Source organism: Nicotiana sylvestris, chromosome 12 (assembly GCF_000393655.2).
Source record: "Nicotiana sylvestris chromosome 12, ASM39365v2, whole genome shotgun sequence".
Taxonomy (NCBI): domain Eukaryota; kingdom Viridiplantae; phylum Streptophyta; class Magnoliopsida; order Solanales; family Solanaceae; genus Nicotiana; species Nicotiana sylvestris.
In genome coordinates, this window is record NC_091068.1 from 142,662,348 (window position 1) to 142,686,870 (window position 24,523).

At 37.5% G+C, this 24,523-nt stretch overlaps 1 protein-coding gene across 1 annotated transcript; it reads left to right on the forward strand.

Annotated features, from left to right (window-relative positions):
* Positions 1-14,911: 14,911 nt before the first annotated feature.
* LOC104235567 (uncharacterized) lies at positions 14,912-15,637 on the forward strand. Its single transcript, XM_009789390.1, has 2 exons — positions 14,912-15,248; positions 15,435-15,637. The coding sequence occupies exons 1-2, from the start codon at positions 14,912-14,914 to the stop codon at positions 15,635-15,637; spliced, it is 540 nt and encodes a 179-aa protein (XP_009787692.1).
* Positions 15,638-24,523: the final 8,886 nt, after the last annotated feature.

Genomic DNA, 24,523 nt, shown 5'->3' on the forward strand with positions numbered 1-24,523 from the left:
TGGAAGGGCCAGAGTGAGGGTATTCCGGCATGTGTCCCAGTGTTTTAGGGCTCTTTTGTGTTTTGGCTATGGCTAGCTGCATTGCATTCATCTCTAGTCCCATCCTTTCAATCTTTTCCATCGCTTCTTTTAGCAACTGGCTCATCAGCCTCTCTTCCTCATTACTATTCTCTGAAGTAGTCATGCTGGTTGCTATCGGTCCTTTGGATCTAGTTTGATAGGAGTGTGTTGCCAGAGTTCTTTAACAACTAATTTGTTTGATTCAGACAACAACAAACTTTGTTAGCGTTAGAATTTAACAGATTTGATCATAACACATAGAGGATGCAATGCACCTAGGCAGTTAACCGTTTCTACATGCTTTGCTTCAAACAACATGCGTCATCCCGGTTTGCTCATTCGTCCCCTTTTAAAGTACTTTGGGAAACCCTGTGTTTTATTTTATTTTGTATCTTCTTTTCTTTCTTTATTAAAAGCGGTCGAATCTTATGGGGATTGCCTACGTATCACGTCCCCGCGTGAATCAGACCAGGCGTAGTTCTGCCTCAAAGTAAAGACACATAGAAATTCTTCTGGAGTCACTTAATTTCATTATCAAAATTTGCTATTACACATTGTTTCAAACAAAAATAGCAACAACACAGACTCCACGGTTTTAAACTTGGTTTGAAGAAAAGAAAACAACATATGGGAAAACAACAAAAGCCAAATAAACAGGACTTGACCAAAAACTAATTTTCCAACTTAAGGGCCCGCGAGGCATCATTCGGCCTCTCCGCGGCTCTAGGTGTGAGGTCTCTTTGCAGGCTCTTCAACTCGTTCATAATCCGGTGGACGCAGCCCATGATGGAAACAAGGAGGGTCTTCCGAGGTGTTCGCTCACATGCCAGGCATTTCATGTAGATGTAATGCCCGATTTCGTCAATCCTTGCTCGAATGTTATCCCTTTCGCTGAACAGCTACCTGATTTGTCGGTTCTTTAACCCCAGTGCCTGAGCATTGTCGGCAAGTCGATCCTGGAACAACCCCATTTGTCTTTCCATGCAGGCCATTGCATCGTAGCACTGTGTTCTGTCGGCCTGGGCATCTCGTGCTTGTTTGACGATCCGATCATGTAGAGTGGAGTTCGTCTCCCTTAATATTCCGACGCTCATTTCATAATCCCTTATGACCTGTTGCAAATGCTGCTTCCGGGCCATTGTGTACTTTGCCCATCTGACCTTCATCCTTGCTATGCAAGCTTCTGATTGTTCTAATTCTTCTTGGCTCTGGATGACCTGACTTCTCAAACTTGCTATCAATCTTTCGTCAGAGCGACGCTTCTGTCGGTCAACGTTACTCTTACTGGCTTGGCGAAGGCGGGCCTTCAAGGTTTGGTTTTCTTGGGCTAGCTTGTTTCTTTCAGCCTGCTCCGAGGCGACTTGCACATTGTTCTCAAATACAAGCCTTTCGACTTGTTGCTTTAGCTTCCCGATTTCAACCCGGTAACCTTCCTCCCTTTTTAACCATCCCCATTGCTCTTGTGAATCATCTGTGAAGTGTTGGACGTGGGCCCTTTTAGCAGGTCTTTGCCGAATCTGAAACCTTCTTTCGAACCAAGCATCGTACTTTGGGTCTACCTCACCTTTAGCTAGTTCTCGCACCATGGTCTTGGGCTCCAAGAATCTACATTCATGCCACAGTTTTCTAATCTTCCCCTCGGGGAATATGACTCCCGGGCTTAATTCCAAGGCATGCTTGCTCAGATCTTCATCAGTAGGGACTACTTGAAACCTGCCCAGTTGTCGTAATACCCGATGAGGGGCATATGGCTGGATGCTGCGAAGCCCCATTAAGAGAACATGACATTCTTCAGCCGACATGTAGATCACCTCAGTATCAGTCAACCAACCGAATGCCCATTCAATTTGGTCAGCTGTTGTTGACCTTAACCGTGTAAACCATGCTTCGACACCTTCAGGAAATCTGGCGCCTGTCATGCGCTTCTTGAATCCGCTGATACAATTCCTCTCGGTCAACCCGTGGTTCATGTATCCTACTCGGTGATGGAGATGTTCCTGCATCCATAGCTGAAGTAACAGGTTGCAACCTTGGAAGAACTTGCCTCCTTCTCGGCATATAGTCAGAGCCCGGTAGATTTCGGACAAAATCAAAGGAACCACAGTACTATTGGTTCTTTTGATTGCAACGTCGGCCATACCTACCAGACCTATCTCTATCTTTTTATCCTTCCTTGGACAGACCATGACTCCCAAGAACGCTGTGATGAAAGCCAAAGTACGTCTTGCTTCCCATTTGTTTCTGTTCCCGCCGTGAGTTAGCCCAAGGTTCGGTTCCTCGAAACCCTGCGGGGCTCCGTACCGCTGATACAAGAAATGGAGATCACAACATCCTCTCGATAAATCGTCATGTTGTATCTTCCGACTGATGCTTAGTAGATCCAGAAACGCATGCGGAGACACTGGCCTTGGCGAAAGCAAATATTGCCCTCTTAACCTCTCATTCAATCCCGCATATCCGGCGACTTCCTCAAGTGTTGGTGAAAGTTCAAAGTCAACAAAACGGAATACATTGCGGGTTGGGTCCCAAAATGGTATTAGAGCTTCAAGAATATCTGTCCTTGGCCTAACACCCAACAAATTTACAAAACCTCCCAATATTCTTCCTACTACCCCTTTGCTATTGGCTTCCAAATCATTCCACCACATGTGGAGTTGTAGGGGGACCTCGCTGAGGGCCGAGAATGGTTCATTTTGCTCTGTGCTCATCCTGCACATTTATTAAGGTGACCTTTTAGGCGAAAACAAAAACCTTTATTTTGACTCTAAACAAAAAATCTTGGAAAACAAAACAAACAATATATGTATTTATATACATGTGTATATGTACATATATGCTTTATGGTATATCATTATTGGTAAAATGAAAAAGGGAGTTGGACCCGATGAGGGTTGCCTACGTATCCCACATCCGGCGAGAATCAAACCGACGTAGTTCGGGTTATAAACTAACTAGTTTATTATTTTATTTTATTTATTTATTTCTTTTTCTTTTTTTTTTTGAAAATAGAGTAAAATAAAATAAAAACTCATTCCTCATTCCCAGCTTGCCATTTTTCTCTTTTCTCTTTTCCTTTTTTTTTCCTTTCTTTTTTTTCATTCTTTTTTCATTCTCTTTTTCATTTTTTTTTTCTTTTCTTTTTGTTGTGGTCGAATCTTATGGAGATTGCCTACGTATCATGACCCCGCATGAATCAGACCTTGCGTAGTTCGGACCAATAAGAGATAAACAATAATAAACATTTTTTTCAATTTTCATATTAAAACAGACCTGGTTTCAAAGGTTTGAAGATGACCCTCAAACTCGAAAATCAAACACCCGCATATTCTAATCAAAAGATTTACAAACGGCCAGTTTCTTTCCCTGTTTGACAAATGCAACCAAACGGCTATTTTTGCAAATGTGGCCCCTTCCAAATTTCACATGAATTTTGAGGCCGGGGAGGATTATTTTATGACACCTTACAAACTTGTCCGTTCTTTTACGAAAATAACCTTTCGACAACTGAAAGATACTCTAAGGCTATTTCGGCAAGAACGGTTTAAGACGCGGCCGAGGCTGGCTCGGCTTATTATGACAAAATTCCAACGGTATTTTTTCTTTTCAAATTATAGTAAAACCTGGTGTTACAAACACGGCCCTTCAGCGCCTCGGGGACGAAGATTTTTAAGGCTGTGTGGGTCCATATCTCAAAATAACCCAAAGGCGGCTGTTTATGCCAAATCAGCCTTCCGGCGTCCCTTTCGGGAACATTTGGCTATTTGTGACAAAACAGCATCACCTGACTTATTTATAACTCTTTTTTATCGTTTTTCAAATTAGAAAAGTCAATATTGCAAACACGGCCTTTCAACGTCTCGGGGACGAAGATTTTTAGGCTGTGGGGGTCAACTGGACCAAGTCTTAAAAAAATGACCCAAAGGTGGCTGTTTATGCAAAGTCAGCCTTCCGGCGTCCCTTTTGGGAACATTCGGCTATGTCTTGATGAAGCAGCGTCACCCAACTTCTTTATGACAAAATTAAAGTTTGACATATATTTTTTGTTTATTATTATTAATTTGTTTTTGGCTTTTTAGCAAAAGGTGGGGTTGGAACCGATGAGGGTTGCCTACGTATCTCACATCCGGTGAGAATCAAACCCGCGTAGTTCGGGTCATAAACTAACTTGGAGAAGACCCTTTTCCATTTTCTATTTTTTATTATATTTTTCCACAACAATCAAATAGACTATTATTTTTCATTCATAACAAACAAACAAATTAACAAAAAAAAAACATACAAAAAACATAAAACATTCCTTCTATTTCCTTTGTTTTTCTTATTCTAAAGAAAAAGAATTTTTTTTTTTGGAATTTTTACCTTGCTTAAAAAATATTTTTTGAATTTTGGATTTTAAAGAAGAATCAAAATGTTTTCAGATTTTTTTTTAATTTTGAATTTTCTTTTGAATTTTTTTTTGATTATATATATATTTATTTTGGAACAGATAATAAAATCACGTTAACGCCCGACTCTTTTTATTTTTATTTGGCATTTTCATAGACAACCAAAATAAGATTAAAAAAAACATTTTTTTTAAAAAAACCAGACTTTTTTTTTGATTTTTATATAATGGCACAACAAACTATTTTCTTTTTGAAAAAAAAAAACAAGACAGAACAATGATGATTTTTTTCTTCTATTTTTCCTTTGCTTTTAATATAACAAACTAATAAGACATTTTTTTTTATTTTCTCAAAATTTCGGCAGAGTTTCGATACTACTTGGACATTGCTTTTTTTCTAAAAATAAGTAGTTATATCTCTACACTGTTATTTTCTCCTCTTTTTCACGATTTTCTAATTTATGGAAAATGATGACAACATACAAAATCTTTTGAATTTTCATGCTCTTTTATATATATATATATATATATATTGTATTTTTTTCAAAAATGTGGCATGGGGGACATAGGGAATTCCAAGACTTCTTGGATTCCGCAAATGTTCCCCATGTGCTTTTCCCAAAAATGAAGCATGGGGGACATAGAGAATTTCAAGACTTCTTGGATTCCACAAAGGTTCCCCATGTGCTTTTTCCCAAAATGTAAAGCGTGGGGGACATATGGAATACCAAGGCCTCATGAATTCCACAAATGTTCCCCATGCTTTTGATTAAAATAAGATCATGCTGGAAAAACGTGCGGCCTTCTTATTAAACGTGATCAACATAACAATTCACCCTTGAATAAGTACAACATGTAGCACATAGGATGCCAAAAGATGGTCTATTATTTTCAGGTTGCTTGTCCTAGACGGACCCAACCCCTGTGTTGAGTCCCCTAAGTCAAATGCACATGATGCAAATAAACGTTCCTACTAGGGATCCGGCATGTGGCTTTGTTATACTAAGTTCAGAACCTGGGTGTTTGTTCTAGACCTGGCTTACCCGAGCGGACAGCTCGAGCCGAGGGGGGGCAGCGTACCGGGAATACAGAAGCTTCACCGGCTTAGCAACTTGTCCGAACCTCGTTCTAAATTGGGATTTGACACTATACAGAAAAGAAGTCGTACGAAGTACACCCTTCTTCATGATTTAGAAGACTCAGAAAGGATAGGGGTTTCGGCACAGTTTATATACAGTTCACGTAATATCAAAGCGGTAAAAGACAACCAATTAGCACATTAAGCACAGATCATGTAACAAAATCAGATAAAACCAAATATAACAATTTATCTAAGCTCGAATTTCTAACCCTGAACCCGTGGTTCTGGGCCCGATCCCCAGTAGAGTCGCCAGATCTGTCACACCTCCTTTTTCCGCACCCGATAGGGCGCAAGGGAGTTTTTCCAATTAAAGGACAATCGAAATGGGATTTGTTTATTTATTTCAGAGTCGCCACTTGGGAGATTTAGGGTGTCCCAAGTCACCAATTTTAATCCCGAATCGAGGAAAAGAATGACTCCATATTACAGTCTGCGTACCAGAAATCCGGATAAGGAATTTTGTTAACCCGGGAGAAGGTGTTAGGCATTCCCGAGTTCCGTGGTTCTAGCACGGTCGCTCAACTGTTATATTTGGCTTGATTATCTGATTTTATACGAATATGAACTTATGTGCAAATTTTAACTTTTAACCGCTTTATTATTATTGTTTTTACAAGAATGTGAACATCGCTTAAAACACGTCTTTGGACTGCGTCACATGAAATGCACCCACAATCCGGAACGCATTTTATTTGATGTTTTGAGATTTGGATTTGGGTCGCATGAAATGCACACCCGAGCTTAAGAAAGTAAATTATTAAACACGCGCCTAAAGAGACTATCGCGTTATTATTTTGCGGAGGCCGTGAAATTCGCTAAACGACCCTCCTGAATTCTAAGTAATTTTAAACAAGTATTTACTGAGGGCCCCGCAATTTGTGTTTTTATTCGGCGAGGCTCATCTCATTCTTATTTTTTAAAAGGAATTTGCAACGTCATGGACATGCATCTCGAACCACGTTACAATCAATGTACCCGCGATTTAGAGACACATTTCAACTCCGCTGAGATTTGGATTTGGGTCACATAAATGTGCACCCGAGTTAGGGAGGATGAATTATTAAAGGCGCGCCTAAAGCAACTAGCGCATTATTATTTTGGGTAGGGCCGTGAATTTTGCTAAACGGCCCGTCCCGGAATCTAAGTATTTAATACATATATTTTTGTGAGGGCTCCGCAATCTGTACATTTTTATTTTTGTGAAGCTCGCCTCGTTTTTTATTATTATTATTTTTTTTTAGAAGGATGTCATTTTTACGCCTTTAAACATACTAAACCTTACCGCTTCTTTACAACTAAAATCTCATGACTTGTCAAAAGTTTAATAAAAGAAGTTAAGTGAATGGGTGTTTCGGAAGTGGTAACAACAAGTACTAATGCTAATTTTTGTCTGAACGAACTAAGCAAAAGACCACGAACAAATTAACGTCAAACTTGTGTCATAGAACAACTAGACGAACTTAATTGAATGACATCAAATAAACAAGAATAACACAACGCAAAATGAACAAAATGCATACGATGAAAACATAAGCAGAAAATTATCATACCAATTTCTATATTGCATCTTCGAACATTTAACGTAAAGTTTATTTATCTAATACATCGAGGTTTACTGACCTTTGCACCTCGACAACCTCAGAACGACAAACACGACTCCGACGGAACTCAAGTCGGACCTCACTGAATGAAGAACAACGACGGAACCTCGGACAAACACCTCGACGTACCAGACCTTGATGAACCAAAGACGACCTCGATGGAAATAGAAAGCTCGGACCCACAACTGTCAACAACCAAGGATTGTTTGGTTGCTGCGGAGGGAACTGGGCTATCGACGGGGAACTGGGCTATCGACGGGGAACAACCAAGGTGACGGGATGGAGGGAACTGGGCTAGGATGGTCGATGGGGCTGAACGGAAAGCAGCGATGGTCGTTCCGACGTGAGGGAGTGTCGCGACTGGTTTTAGTTACGACGGGGGGAGGGCTACTGACGTTTTGACGATGCTGCTGCCGGACTGGTTTGGGTGGAGCTGGAGCTCGTGGTGGATGGCAATGGTGGTTGACGGAGGTGCGACTGGTTCGTGATGGAGGTGGTTTTTGTTGATGGTTATGGCATTTGGACAGTGGGTCGGGGACAGCGACGACGATGGTGGAGTATGGTCGTTTGGGCAGTGGTCGACGGACTGGTTGCGAGACGGCGAGGAAGATGGTGTCGTCGGAGCCGGTGATCGTTTGGACGTGGAGGAGTGGCGTCGCGACTGGTTTTGGGTTGCTACAGGTGTGATGGAGTTGGGAGGAGACGAGGTTTTGGGTGAGTTTGACGAAGGTTTAGGGTGAGAGTCCTTCAGTAGGGTTTTGCTCCTTCTTCTTATTGAAGAAGATGAACTACAGTTCCCTCTTCAAAATTTTTGAAAAGTCCCTCTGGCAAAAATGTTCTTTGACCGTGCCTTTGTACTCATTTTGCCCAGAAAAATGAGCCCCACGCGTGGTGGGGTTCGAGGCTTGTGTTCCCCACGCGTGGTGGGGTTCCCCGTGTATGGGATTTCGTCCGTGTTCTCCACGTGTGGCGGACTCGGATTATTATGGGCTAAGTCCGAAAATTAGGTCTAAAACCGGGTAGTTTGAACCCGAATATTATTCTTTTGCCCGGACCCGAGAAATAGGAACACGTTGCTTAACTAGTCCTATGTAAGCAAAATAACTACCAAAAATAAGACTAGTATTTAAACAAAACTATATCTTTTTAAATATTTTTTCAAGATTTAAAATAGCTACAAAATATTAATAAAACTATTTTTGTAATTTTCGTTTTTTAAATATTAAGATAAAATATGAAGTAATATTTTTTGTATTTTTCAAAGTTAAAATGACTATAAAATATTAATAAAACTATTTTTTGTAATTTTCGTTTTTTTAATAAAGACAAAATATAAAGTAATATTTTTTGTATTTTTCCAAAATTAAAACGACTACAAAACATTAATAGAATTATATTTTTTGTAATTTTCGAATTTATATAAAGTACCAAAATAAAGTACAATTTTTGTATTTTTCAAGTTTATGAGAAATACATAAACTAAAATTTATATATATATTTTTGTGATTTTTTCTTTTTGCAACGAAATAAAGTAAAATAGTTAAAATGGCTATATTAGACCCAATTACATATTTATGCTAAAAAAAATGTGAAAATCCTCGGGGAGGGTCAAAAATCACGTGCTTACGTTTGGAAGTGAAGATTTTTACATGAATCGTATGTTTTGCTTTTGGAGAATCTCTTAACCACTTACTCAATCCTAAGTGCTAATTGTAGGAATGACTAATGTTTTGATTTTTGTCTTTTATATTCAAGACATGGAAAGGAAGCCTTGTCAAAAGTTTTTTTAAAAGTGGCTAAGTCTTAGTGTGACACCTAGAGACATATGACCCTTAGTCATTTGCTTACAATGTGGCTAGCTGCCACGTTTCTTTTGGGGGATAATTATTAATTTTTATTCACTTATTAGTTAATTAGGTAATGTCTCGTTATCCGATAATTAACCAATTACCTGCATAATTAAAAAATTTCTCAAATTACTTAAAATTCTATTTATTTTTAATATACTTTATACATCATACTACTGTGGTCATATGGTACCTTGCATGGTACTAGTCCATAATTATTGGGTATTATTATTATTATTATTATTCCTAAACCGACAACCTTCAACGAAACTCGTTTTCTTTAATTCGTGCATCCTTTATATTTCATGACACTTACTTATCGCTTGTTATAATTAGCATAACTATGTTAACCTCAAGATAATCTCATCCCGGAGTCTACGTCGATTAACTGAAGACGAAACTTTTAACCTACGAAAATGCGAGATGTAACAGTTATGTATGTCCAACCACATTACAACTGAATACTCGATGAGGTTCTGCTTTAATTATCGAGACACAATCGAACTCCTTTCATTCAAACCCTGCATAAAAGCTTGTACTGCCACGTCATCCGAGACCGGTGGTAGTCCCATTCGCTCCATCTGAAACCTGGACACGAACTCTTTTAACATCTAGTCATTCCTTTGTTTTATCTTAAAGACATCTGATTTCCTCATTGCTACCTTTATGGCCCCGGTGTGTGCTTTCACGAAGGCGTCTGCTAACATAGCAAATGAATCAATAGAGTTCGGAGGCAAGTTATGGTACCAAATCATAGCTCCTTTCGACAAAGTTTCCCCAAATGTTTTCAACGATACTGACTCTATCTCATCATCATTCAGGTCGTTTCCTTTAATTCCGCAGGTATATGAGGTAATATGCTCATTAATGTCAGTTGTCCCATTATATTTGGGTATATCGGGCAAGCGACACTTCTTAAGGATGGGCATTAGAGCGCACTTGGAGGGAATGACTTTTGTATGAACTTTTTGGCATCCAAACCTTTCAGGACCGAGGTTGCCCCCGGTATTTGATCAATATAGGAGTTATAAGTCTCTACCTTTTTGTCATTATCCTCAATCTTCTTTTCCCCGGACTCGATCCTCTTGGTGAGTTCCTCGAGCATCCTCATAATGGTAGGGTCAGCCCCCGAGCCATTTTCGTTTGATCTTTCTGGCACCGGTTCAACACGTCGAGTATTTTCTGGTTAGGCTACACTTGGAGTTTTATTCTGACTTTGAAGCTGAGCAATGGAAATCTGTTGAGCTTGTAGCATCTCGAATATCACTTGGAGGCTGATTCCTCCATCTCCTACACCTTGTGTTCTTTGGCCACCAGATTTGGCTTCCCTGCGTACACTTGCTCCGGGGTCTGCGCCTAGATCTGCATTCAAAGCAATGTGTAAACTAACATCCACTGGTTCCACATTTGGCACTTCCCCAGGGTTTATTGGTGGTACATCAACCCCTGGAGCAGCTATGTTGTCATTTTCTCCGTGAAACCTAAGACCTTTTTTGTCATGAACAGGTGCGTTTTGTGAGCTAGACATGTTTCAGCTTGAAAATCAAAAATTCTTGACAAGAATAAAAATAGTATGTTTTATGAGAATTAGTAATGAAATAATCACTATTATCTTTAGCTCCACGGTGGGCGCCAAACTGTTTACTTCGAAAATACGAGTAACAATTAAATTTGATTTGTGATTTTAAAGATACGTGATTTAGTTCAATACCAATTAATAATCAAGAAATATAAAGTGTAGATGAAGGAAATAAATAAATCAAACCAGTGCAACTTAGACAATATTGACCTCCAGCACAGTGGCCTCTAGATGGGTTAAGGACAATAAGGCAAAAATAGCAAAGTAAGAGCAGTAGAGCTAAAGGACAATTCTGATGAACAATGAACGAAAAAGTAAGATAGTATATTCTTTGCCAATGATTAGATGATCTTTACAAACGATTGGGGTCCCCTTTATATAGGAGGGAAGCCCTAAATAAGGTACAATTTCATTTACAATAAAGAATCTTATTTGGACAGTTGTATAACCGCCTGGTACGGATTTGTACTAATTCGTACAAATCTATTCCGAAATTTACGCCATGATTTTTGGGGACGTGGCGAGAATCTTGTCCTTCCGTAACAAACTTGTAACGACACTATTTCGGAGCTGGTCGTGCTTGGCTCCGATGTTCCTCGTGTATTTCGGGCACTGCATTCTGTCTTCGAGCTCGAGTCTGGCCCATCGAGCTCGAACTCGACCTCACCCGAACTCGGTCTTAAAGCGTCATCTCGAGCCTGGGAAATCAGGCATACTTGATTTCGACTGTATACACGTTTGGACATAAAAATTGTAATGTTTGAAAAAAAGTAGTATTTGGGATTAAGTTGAAAATGGTATTTGAAATTTAAAATTATATTTGGACATACATTTCACTCGAAAAAATATTACAATTTTATGAGTGGGGAAAAATTATTTTCGAAAAATTTCCAAAAACTTGTGGACAAACACTTTTTTTTAATGGACAAAGGGAGCCTTAATTTGGAGAAAACGACATGGTCAGCAAAGGAATTATCAATCATGCAAATATTTTCGTGATGATTATATTTGCAACGATGCTAAACTATTCAAAGCACACTCTGGATGTGATCATGTGACTCATTTCCACCAATGCCTCCAAAGCAACAATTCCCTTTACTTGCGAGCCCCAAAATAAGCAAAGAAAATAAAAGGTGTTGTAAACTGCCTAGGAAAAGACACAAAATTACAAATTGGAACCACAAAAGTTGAAAATTATAAGATTATGACAAAAATATAGTATATTTATTTCTCTCTTTGCTAGTCTAAATAATAAAAACTAACGGTATAATAAGATCAATTTCAGCTTGGTGTGACTCGTGATGCCTCCCTATAAACATCGACGATTCTGCATGTGCCATGAGAGTCATGAGGTGACCAAGATGCATGCAATTGGCATTAAAGGCGGATCCAATATTTTAATTTTGATGAGTTAAAGTTTGTGTATTTATAACTGAATCCATTACACATTCAAAATGAAGGGCTAGAAATCTAATTTTTGTTTACATTGTGATCGTTTTTCACATATAAATATATATTTCGTACCAAAAATAGTGGGTTCATATGAACCATATACTTGTACACCAGATCCGCCATTGATTTGGCATAGCGGCAGAGGCGGATGTAGTGTGCTAGTAACGGGTTCAATTGAACCTATAATTTTTAACGCGGAGTAACATTATATGTAAAAATGTATTAAAATTGCAAAAATAGCAGATATGAACCCACAATAGATTCAATGCTAAAATCTCTTAAAAGTTAAACCCATAAAATTTAAATCCTGGATCCGCCTCTGCATAGAGGCATGCATGTCCGGCATGCATGGTCGTATTGGCCCATAAGGATGTGACAAGGGGTGTACATGGACCGGATTGATTCGGTTTTTACCAAAACCAAACCAAACCAACTATATCGGTTTGGATTGGTTCGGTTTTGTCGGGTTTTTTGGGTTTTCGGGTTTTTTGTTACATGAATATTACTTCAATCTTACTTTGTTAAAATTATAGATAAAGCTTTGATAAGTAAATATATGTTTAGTAAATATGAAAAAAATTGACAAACATATGATCTATTAAAATATTCTAATAGGAGAATTTTTTTAGTAACACATGATAGTTATTTTCTTAGTCGTCTAACAATAATTTTTCGTTAATTTACGCTTTAAGGGTTATTACATGAGAGGATCCCAAATATTTCTATATTTTCTAAAGAAAAATCACTATAAACTCTTAAACATATAAACAAAATTTATATATATTTATATGTCGGTTTGGTTCGGGTTTTTTTATTCAATACCAAACCAAGTCAAACCAAATTTAATCGGATTTTTTAATCGGTTTGGTTTGGTTTTTCGGTTTGGTACGATTTTCCGGTTCGATTTGAACACCTCTTATCATTTAAAATGTGCCTACAACCATGTAGTAGGTTAGCAAAACTTACGTGTACAAGGAATTTCATTTGCCGTGCATGAATTTGTCATTGTATATTATGTGGAAACACAATAGTTATGAACAACTTATCATGCAATTCAATATTGATATACAACTTGTTTGTCATGTAATACACACATGATCTTTTCCTATAAGAAATCTACAAAACTCAGCCATTTCTTCAACCAACTCAAAGTCTGCTATTAAAATTAATTGAATTGCTAATTATTTTTTCCCCTGCAGGTGGCCATGGCTGAACCACAAAAGTTTAAGATCAAGGTGGAGTCAGAAACATCAGAGTTCAATGTCAAGATAAAAGAGACAGACAAAGTTGGAGACTTATTGGAGATAATCAAGGCCAATTGGGGTGACGATTGCTCTTATAAACTTGAGCACTATTCTGTTGAAATGAAAACTGACCAGCCTTTGTCTGCATACAACCTCAGAGATGGCTCAGTTGTTAAAGTAACCTGTTTTGCTGATTCACCTTAATTAAACTGGTTATAAATTAAAGGCTTTACAAATACTAGTGTATTATGTCATTAACATTATTAAAGTAGTTTTAGTGTTTAAATATGATGTCTTGAACATCTTATCCTTATTAGCTAGTGATCAGACTCAACTTTGTAATGAATCTATATATCAAGTTCTCTTAGTTATGGTTCTATTGAATCTAATTTTAAGCAAGATGAACTTAATCTTGAGTAGATTTTATAATACAGTCAAACCTCTCTATAACAGTTGCGTTTGTTCCGATACTTTTTGGCTGTTATAGTGAAGTGTTGTTATAGAGGACATATGTTATAACATAATATAAAAAACAGTTCCGAAAAAACTTGACTTTTATAGTGAATGACTATTATATAGAGATGTTGTTATAAAGAGGTCTGACTATATATATATATATATATATATATATATATATATAGAGAGAGAGAGAGAGAGGGGGGGGATAATCAGTCCACTGCAGTTCGCAAGACAAGGCAAGATGTATAAGAATGTCAAAGAGATTTAAAGCTCAAGTAAAATAAGGGAAGACCTCTGACCATCTAAGTCACCAAGTACTCCTATTTTTTAGGGAGTTAAAGATAATCGAAAGGCAAAATATCAGAGGATTGTCATTCTATATATTTTATGTTATGATAAATATCATATTATGGTGGATGTCTACTCTTCTTCCATGATCTTCATCTCAAATGCTTAATGACATATTCAATGACATATTTTGTATGTTCAATGATATATTCCATGACATATTTTCTTCACTTTTTATGCCTATATAAAGGCCTTGTAATAGATAGGAAAATAAACACAATTGAAGAAGAAAATCTCTTCCTTCTCTCTTTCTCTCTATATCTCTTAACTTGTTTTTCCTTGTTCTATATTGTTATTTTTGAGCTACAATTCTTAACACGTTATCAGCACGACTCTAGCCTTGTCGAAAGTTAAGTGCAATTCTTCATCCGAAAGATATAACAGGTTATCTTCTTCATTTCTTCTTCTCTTCTTGCCATTCTAGTGGTATTGTATTATATTGTATGAATTAAGTCAAATTGTTATCATGATAAGTGATCATTACGAATCAATATGAATCACACTACACTGTGACAAACATGATAAATTGCTAGTTGTTGGCGTTAAAATCCATCACCTTAAACCTATATTATTATCAATATTTTGTCTTCATTTATAGAAATTGTTGTTTGATATAATACTTAACCTTTCGTTCTCAAATCTGCATAAGTACTAATAAATAGATTAAGGTTATCACTACCACTATATGTATTATGGCAACACAATTTAAACATTCGTAATGTTTATATCCATTTATTTATTTTCACTACCATCTTAATCATTTCTAATTCATTTATTTTCTTTGATAGTTTTTACTATGTCAAATTTGTCAAAGCTTGAGTTTGTGGCACTTGATATTTCTGGAAAGAATTACCTATCATGGGTTCTCGATGCTGAGATTCACTTAGCCGCTAAAGGCCTTGGTAACACCATTACTCAGGGTAATGAGGCATCAAGCCAGGACAAAGAGAAGGCCATGATTTTCCTTCGTCATCATTTGGATGAAGGTTTGAAGGTTGAATATTTAATAGTGAAAGATCCACTTGAATTGTGGACTGGCCTAAAGGAAAGGTATGATCACCTTAAGGCTACGGTATTGCTAAGGGCTCGATATGAGTGGATGCACTTACGGTTGCAAGATTTTAAAACCGAAAGTGAGTATAACTCTATTGTATTTCGAATAACTTCCCAATTGAAATTATGTGGGGAAGTTATGAATGATGAGGATTTGCTGGAAAAGACTCTTACGACTTTTCATGCCTCAAATATGGTATTACAGTAGCAATATCGTGAAAGGGGTTTTAAAAAGTATTCTGAATTAATCTCATGTCTTCTGGTAGCTGAGCAACATAATACCCTTTTGCTGAAAAATTATGAAGCCCGTCCCACAGGGTTAGCTCCGCTTCCTGAAGCAAATATGGAAGCTAGACGTGATAAGTCTGGAAAAAGACAGAATAACAATCATGGCCATATGAATGTACGTGGGCATGGAAATAGTAAGAGGCGATATGATAATCGTCATCGTGGTGGTCATGGCAAATGAGAGAACAATATGGATTCTCAAAACAATCCTTCAAGAGGCAAAAGCAGTAACTGCCACCGCTGTGGCATGAAAGGTCATTGGAAAATTGAATGTTGTGCCCCTGAGCATTTTGTCAGGCTTTATCAAAACTCCATCAAAAGAAAGACAAAAAATGTTGGAGCATCTTCTGCTAATGCCTCAGTGGAGTCACATTTGACCTTTAAAAATGATTTTAAGGCAAGGCCTTCAAACAAAAATGATGACAATGCCGAGGCAAATCTTGCTTTGAAAGATGATGATTTTCAAGGCCTAAATGATCTTACTCATTTGGAAGTTGAAGATTTCTTTGGAGATCAAAACTAAAGTTTGATCATTTTATTGGGGAATGCAATTATGTAGTTATTTTCAGTGCTTTTATCTCGTCTAAAGTTGTTTTTATTTTTAAGTAGTACTTAAGTTGTCTTATGTTGTCGTTGGTGATGTTAGTTTTTCCGTATTTCTCATGATGTACTTTTATTTTATTTTTTTATGAAGAAATTAAAATTCCACAGTCTTCAATTGGATCCAAGATAAGTAATGAAGATTTATGTCTTTTGGATAGTGCTACAACTCACGCAATATTAAGAGAAAAGAAATTTTTCACTTATTTGGTTATGAAAAAGGCCTATGTTAATACAATATTCGGTAGTACAAAATTGATTGAGGGCTTCGGAAGAGCAGCCTTATTATTACCCGAAGGAACGATATTAACTATTGATAATGCATTGTATTGTAGTAAGTCTCAAAGAAACTTGTTGAGTTTCAAAGCTATTCGCCAAAATGGATATCATGTTGAGACATCAAACGAAGGAAAGGTTGAATACCTTTATATTACTACAATAAAAGTAGGTAAAAGATATGTGCACGATAAATTACCTGCATTTTCTTCTGGGTTGTACCACACAAACATTGGTATGGTTGAATCACATGCAATAGTAAACAAAAAGTTTACTACTTCTAATGATTTTATCATTTGGCATGACCGGTTGGGCCATCCCGGTTCTAACATGATGCGCAGAATAATAGAGAATTCAAATGGGCACACATTGAAGAACAAGAAGATTTTTCAATTTAAGGAATTCTCATGTGCTGCTTGTTCTCAAGGAAAATTGGTTATTAAACCATCAACAACTAAAGTTGGGATTGAATCTCCTGCATTTCCGGAACGTATACAGGGTGATATATGTGGGCCTATACACCCTCCATGTGGACCATTCAAGTATTTTATGGTCTTGATAGACGCATCTACAAGATGGTCACATGTGTGCTTATTGTCAACTCGTAATATGGCATTTGCGAGATTGTTGGCCCAAATAATAAGATTAAGAGCACAATTTTCAGATTATGCAATTAAGACAATTCATCTTGATAATGCTGGTGAATTTACATCTCATGTCTTTACTGATTATTGTATGGCCACTAGAATAAAATTTGAGCATCCGATTGCTCATGTTCATACTCAAAATGGTCTAGCAGAATCATCGATTAAATGACTCCAATTAATAGTTAGACCATTACTAATGAGGACAAAACTTCCCCCTTTCAGTGTGGGGACATGCTATTTTGCATGCAGCAACACTTGTGCGCATAAGGCCAACCAGTTATCATGAAGTCTCCCCATTACAGTTGGCTTTTGGTCAGAAGCCAAATATCTCCCATCTAAGAATTTTGGATGTGCGGTATATGTTCCAATTGCTCCACCACAACACACAAACATGGGTCCCCAAAGAAGGTTGGGAGTATATGTAGGTTATGAATCTCCTTCTATTATTAAATATCTGGAGCCTATGACAGGAGATTTGTTTACAGCCAGATTTGTTGATTTTCATTTTGATGAATCAGTTTTTCTAACATTAGGCGGAGAAAATAAACAGGTGAAAAAAGGGATATATTGGAACGTATTATCTTTATCTCATTTGGATCCTCGTACAAATCAATATGAACGAGAAGTTCAAAACATCATTTATATGCAAAATGTTGCAAATCAATTGTCAGATGCATTTACTAACCTTCCACGGGTTACTAAATCGCATATTCCAGTTGTAAATGCTCCAATTCGAGTTGATGTATCAGCTAGATAGTATGATAATGCAAAAGCGTCTAGGCCACGCCTTAAACGTAGTAGACTAATCGGTTCCAAGGATAAGAACCCCCGAAAGAGGAAAGGAGCAAATGATCAAGTTGATCATAACATAGAGGCAATTGCTCAAGAGGAGCATAAAGACATAATAATTGATAAGACCTCACAGGAGGTTCTAGTACCCGGAAATGATGAAATGAAGAAATCTCAATAAGTTATGTCTCTGCGGGAAAAAGGTGGAACCGAAATAACGTTATTGTTAACAACAATTTGCATATAATGTTGCAGTTGAAGTAATGCAACAAGATGGGGATCTTGAGCCAAAATCTGTCGATGAATGTAGACAGAGAAATGATTGGCCAAAATGAAAAAATGCAATTCAAGCGGAATTGGCTTCACTCGAAAAACATGAAGTTTTTGGACCAATAGTCCAAACACCTGAAGGTGTCAAGCCAGTGGGGTACAAATGTATTTTTGTGTGAAAACAAAATGAAAAAGGTGAAATCATAAAACATAAAGCACGACTTGTGGCACAAGGGTTTTTGCAAAGGCCTGACATTGATTATATGGAGACCTATTCTCCTGTGGTAGATGAAATTACCTTCAGGTATTTACTCAATTTGGAAGTCCATAAAAAACTTGATATGAGGTTGATGGACGTTGTCACAACCTACTTATATGGCTCACTGGACAATGAAATTTTTATGAAAATCCCTGAAGGATTTAAAGTTCCTGAAGCACATAAAAGTTCAAGGGAAACTTGTTCAATAAAACTTCAGAAATCCTTATACTGATTGAAGCAATCAGGGAGGATGTGGTACAATCGCCTTAGCGGGTATTTGCTAAACCAAGGGTACAAAAATGACCCTATTTGCCCTTGTGTCTTTATTAAGAGGTCTGTATCTAAATTTGTCATCATAGCTGTGTATGTTGATGACTTGAATATCATTAGCACTTCTAAAGAGCTTCCCAAGGCCGTAGAATGTTTAAAGAAGGAATTCGAGATGAAAGATCTCGGAAATACAAAATTATGTCTCGGTTTGCATATTGAACATTTGGCAAACGAGATTTTTGTTCATCAATCTGCCTACATAGAAAAGGTATTGAAACGGTTTTAAATGGATGGAGCACATCCATTAAGTACTCCGATGGTTGTTCGATCACTTGATGTGAATAAGGATCCGTTCCGACCTCAAGAAAAGAATGAAGAGCTTCTTGGTCCTGAAATACCATATCTTAGTGCAATTGGTGCACTAATATATCTTGCTAACACTACAAGGCCTGACATAACTTTTTCGGTTAATGTCTTATCAAGATATAGCTCTACTCCTACAAGGAGACACTGGAATGGGATCAAACACATATTGCGATATCTAAAAGGGACTACCGATATGGGCTTATTTTATGGCAATGATTGCAATCCCGATCTTGTTGGTTATGCCGATGCTGGGTATTTATCTGACCCGCATAAGGCTCGATCTCAAACAGGTTATGTGTTTATATGTGGCGGCACTGCCATAGCTTGGCGATCGACTAAGCAATCAATCGTGGCTACTTCTTGTAATCATGCTGAGATAATTGCTATTCACGAAGCAAGTCGAGAATGTATTTGGTTGAGGTCTATAATACATCTTATCCAAGACAAATGTGGTTTGAAGTGTGACAAACTACCCACAATTTTGTATGAAGACAATGCAGCATGTATAGCCCAATTGAAGGGAAGATTCATAAAAGGAGATAGGACAAAGCACATTTCACCAAAGTTATTTTTTTACACATGATCTTCAAAAGAATGGTGATATCAATGTGCAACAAATTCGTTCAAGTGATAATATGGCTAATTTGTTCACCAAATCTCTACTAACATCAACATTCAAGAAACTGGTGTACAAGATTGGGATGCTAAGGCTCAAGGATGTGAGTTGATGCTCTCATTAGGGGAGTTAATACGCGTTATACTCTTTTTCCCTTACAAGGTTTTGTCCCACTGGGTTTTCCTTGCAAGGTTTTTAACGAGGCAACCAAAAGACGTATTTCTAAACATGTGTACTCTTTTTCCTTCACTAGGATTTTTTTCCCATAGGATTTTTTTTCCTAGTAAGGTTTTAACAAGGCACATTATCTATGGACATCCAAGGGGGAGTGTTATGATAAATATCACATTATGGTGGATGTCTACTCTTCTTCCATGATCTTCATCTTAAATGCTTAATGACATATTCAATGAAATATTTTGTATGTTCAATGACATATTTCATAACATATTTTCTTCACTTTTTATGCCTATATAAAGGCCTTGTAATAGATAGAAAAATACACACAATTGAAGAATAAAATCTCTTCCTACTCTCTTTCTCTCTATATCTCTTAACTTGTTTTTCCTTGTTCTATATTGTTATTTTTGAGCTACAATTCTTAATATTTTATTTTATATTCTGTATTGGTTACTGAATTCTCCATAAGCTTTTGAAAAATTGGGCCAAACCCACTTATATGGAGCCCATGACACTATAGTTGCTCTGCATAATCAGCAACAATGTTTACAAAAAACATAATGAGAAATGTATACTTTGAGTCGCTCCTAAAAATAAAAGTCAATAAAATGTATATTTTTTGTATATATGTATATGTGATGACCCAAAAGGTCATCACATATTTTAAAAGTAAATTCTACGTTTCAAGGCCTTAAAACCTCTTTCGGCATCACCTTAATTTACGTTCGCAGATCGAATCACAAAAAAGAAACTCATTTTACACTTTTTAATTTTAGTTTTGAATTTTTGTAGTTTTCCTTTAATTTGATTTTTAATTAATTGTGGTAATTATTAGTTAAGGTTAATTAATGCAATGTGGTAGGGTTAATTTGATTTAGGAATTAGTTTAGGTTTTATCTTAATTTTTAATTTGAAAAGAAATAAAAAAAGAGTTGAAAAATAAAAGGAATTAATTTGAAAAAGAGGAAAAGAATGAAGAAATAGGATTTTGGGCCAAATTAATTGATTTCTCTCCAGGCCCAAGCATGATCCACTGAACACCCGTCCAAGCCCGCCGACCCAGGCCCAAACCCGCTCCAAAACCGGTCCCCCCACCCTACCACACAATCCAAAACGACCCCGTTTTCATAGCCTAAATTAGGACCGTTGATCCCAGCTGATCAAACGGCCCAGAAGTGGCTTATCTTTAATATTTAAATGTCGGAATCCCTAACCCCCCCCCCCCGTTCACTCATCTCTCTCAACTCATCCCTCTTCAGAGACGAACCCTAGAGCCCGCCGCCTTAAAAAACCCCATTACATCCGGTGGCGGCCGCCCCAAACCAACACCCTAGAACCCTCTCACTCCCCTCTTTCCAAATCCACACTCCATTACCCTCAAATCTTGCCAGAACTCATCGAATCTTAAATCGAAAGACGATACCTTGTCACACCTCCTTTTTCACTACACCCGCAAGGGCGTAAATGAGTTTTTCCATTTACAGGACAATCGGAACGGGATTTAATTATTAATTATTTAGAGTCGCCACTTGGGAGATTAATGGTGTCCCAAGTCACCAGTTGTATCCCGAACCTAGGAAACATATGACTATGTTACAGTCTGCGAACCAGAAATCCGAGTAAGGAATTCTGTTAACCCGGGAGAAGGTGTTAGGCATTCCCGAGTTCCGTGGTTCTACTACGGTCGCTTAACTGTTGTATTTAATTCTATCTGATCTTAATACATGCTAGCCTATGTGCCTTTTATTTAATTTGGAACCACTTTTATTATAATTATTTTTAAAAGAATTGCAACGTCGTGAAAATGTGTTTCGAACCGCGTCGCAATCAATGCACCCGTGGTTGTCAACACATTTCGACTTCGTCGAGATTTGGATTTGGATCGCATCAATGCGCACCCGAGTTTAAGAAGGTAATTTAATTGAATCGTGCCTAAAGATTCTAACGTATTATTATTTTGGGGAAGGCTGTGGAATTTACTAAACAACCTTTCCAAATTTAATTATTTTAATAACCATTCGTTGAGGGCCCCGCATACATGATTTTGTTTGGCGAGATTCGTCCCAATATTTTATTAAAAAAGGCCCATTTGAGAGTGACTACAATTTTCTATTGATCAATTATCCCTAAAAGAAGAAAGAAAACTTAATTACGTGAAAACTGAACTGAGATTATGCACTAAAATTCAGTAGTCCAACCTCAACAATGAGTTGGACCACTGATGGGCTTCAGAAATGGCCCAAGAATTCGGTCAGATAGGAGAAAGGGAAGCCCAGGTGATAGATAACAGCACCTGAGATCGAATCCCCCAGGAAGCCCAAACTCATGAAGGCAGTCCATGTGACAGCCTGAGATGGCTTATCGCTGAGCCCAGCGAGGCCTCGATTTAGTTCAGCCAAACGCCTACTGAAATTACCCCTAAATGATTTTAAGTGTTCGATAATTATAGCAAAGGGGAAACAATACGCATCTACTCGAATTAAAGGGATATTAGTCAATTGAATTCCAGTTTTATGCACGGATTAATTTATCTACTGATATTCCAGTGAATCCTCAGATATCATTAAGGTGAGAACCAGGCTGTAGACACAATTTCAACAACACAAAGCAGACTAATTACTTCTGAATTAATTCACGCCAACATTACTATCAACCTATCATGTAATCAACTAACACTAGTGCTCACTTTATAGTAATCACATGAATCCGAAACATAACAGTTTATATAGTCCATTTAGCACAAAAGCAAGCAAAACTTAAACAATATCCATGAACTAAACACTTAATACGTAGATTTGGAAATTAGCTAAATCAGAACTCAATTCTGCAAGTAAATTCATTCTTCACATAAATTCATTTCTGCACACTTTAGCTCATAGTCATCAGGGGTACAATTGTGTACCTGAGAATGGAGTTTCAACAAAGGAAATAAAGGTCAGCAACGACAGTGACAATACCAAACCAACAAATATGCAATGCACAACCCCAGAGATGCAAGTTTCAACCCAGAGTAGTTTGAAATGAAATAAAAATGAAAGAGCAATACTCAAATCAATCTCAAAACCAGTCTACCAACTTTTAGTCAATCATTCGAAATCCAATCCAACTGGATAAAAACCATTCAAATCAGTAGTGGTAGCTAACAGACTTGGAACTTAAGGATTACTGGAAATAGGCTAGTGGCAGGGAACTGTTTTTGAGTCCAAAAATGGCTAAGAAAAAGAAGACCTTCCTCAAGTCCCTTGATGCCCTTCTTATAGGTGACACAAGAAAGTGAATCAGATTTTAGGTTTCTCTTTTAGCCCCTCCCTTATTTTCAGTTTGATTCCTTTATTTGTGACTTGCCAAACAAGCAAGTCCCTCTATTATGCCAACATCTGCACTAAGGTACCATTCTAGAAGGCCCTAGGATGCTCTTCTACCCACCAAATACCTATACTACCCTTACCCTTACTTTGCAATTACTATTCCTAAAGAAACTACCCTTTTCTATCCCTAAATTGCCCTTCTACTAGTCTGGGATTTACAGCCCAATTCTAACTGATCCCAATCCTTTTAACCCCAGCTAAAATCTAACTAAAGTTAACTAAAACAAAAGATTTGCTCAGCTATAACCAACCAGGTCCAACTCTAAGGCAGAATATCAAAATTGAATCAAAATACAACTTATCCTACTGCATATTCTAACAATCCATTAATCAAACGAGAGTAATCGTCAACATTAAACTAATATCTAAACTCAGAATCATTAAACAACCAGAAAGAGACAAACATGGCAATCAAAACAGTGTATCAGCATGAACTAACGTTAATACTAGCTAATTAAACTAACAACTATTATTATCTATGAACGACATTAAAATATGAGCGATAAACAAACAATCCAACTAACCAAATAAGGGAGTATGAGACTATTGAAAATGACTCAGAGAGTTAAAGAAAACTTACCCACAGAGCTAAATCTCCGACTAAGCACTGCCTTTCGAATCTCTCCAGATTTTTGACACGCAACATCCCTAACCATGTGTTCTTACAAGAGAACACATGGTTAAGGATATTACGGTTCGAAATCATAAAGATTTTGGTTTAGGGTTTTGGCCAGAAATTTTAGATCTGAAATTCGAGCCACTTCTCAGAAATTTGAAGGAAGATGGTCATGGATTTGGGTTGAGGGAAGTCTGGGGATTGTGTGGTATGATTTTGGGCTGGTTTGGATGAACATGTGACTTGGCCGGAAAATTTCAAACGGAGATTCGAGAAACTCCGGCAATATTCGAGAGAAACCAATAGAGGGAATGGAAAGAGGGATTCATGGGGGATCTATGGTGTTAATTTGGGTTTGAACGGTGTAAGTTGCACTCGCCGCCGGCGAGGATTTTGGGGCGGCTGGGATTAGGGTTTGCATAGAGAGGTAGGGTGAGGAAGGTGAAGGACCGGGGTAGGGGGTAAGGTTTGGACAGTTATATAGTGTAGGATTGGGGCTTCCTGGCCGTTAGATCATGAGACCTCGACGGCTTGGATTAATCGACGCCAAACGACGTCGTTTTGAATTTATCGAATTGGACCGGATGGGAAGAGGGTTCTGGGCCTGGGTCGGAGGCCGATTTGGGCTGGGGGGGTTAAGAACAGAATTGGCCCAACTTTTGGGTCTTTTTAAGACCACCTCCTTTTTAATTGTTTTTCCTTTATTTTTTCTAATTTTCCTCTTTCTTTTTCTTTGTTTTCATTTGTATTTTATTGATTTTATAAAATTGCCAACATAAAGTCCTAATATATATTTCAAAATTAAAACTA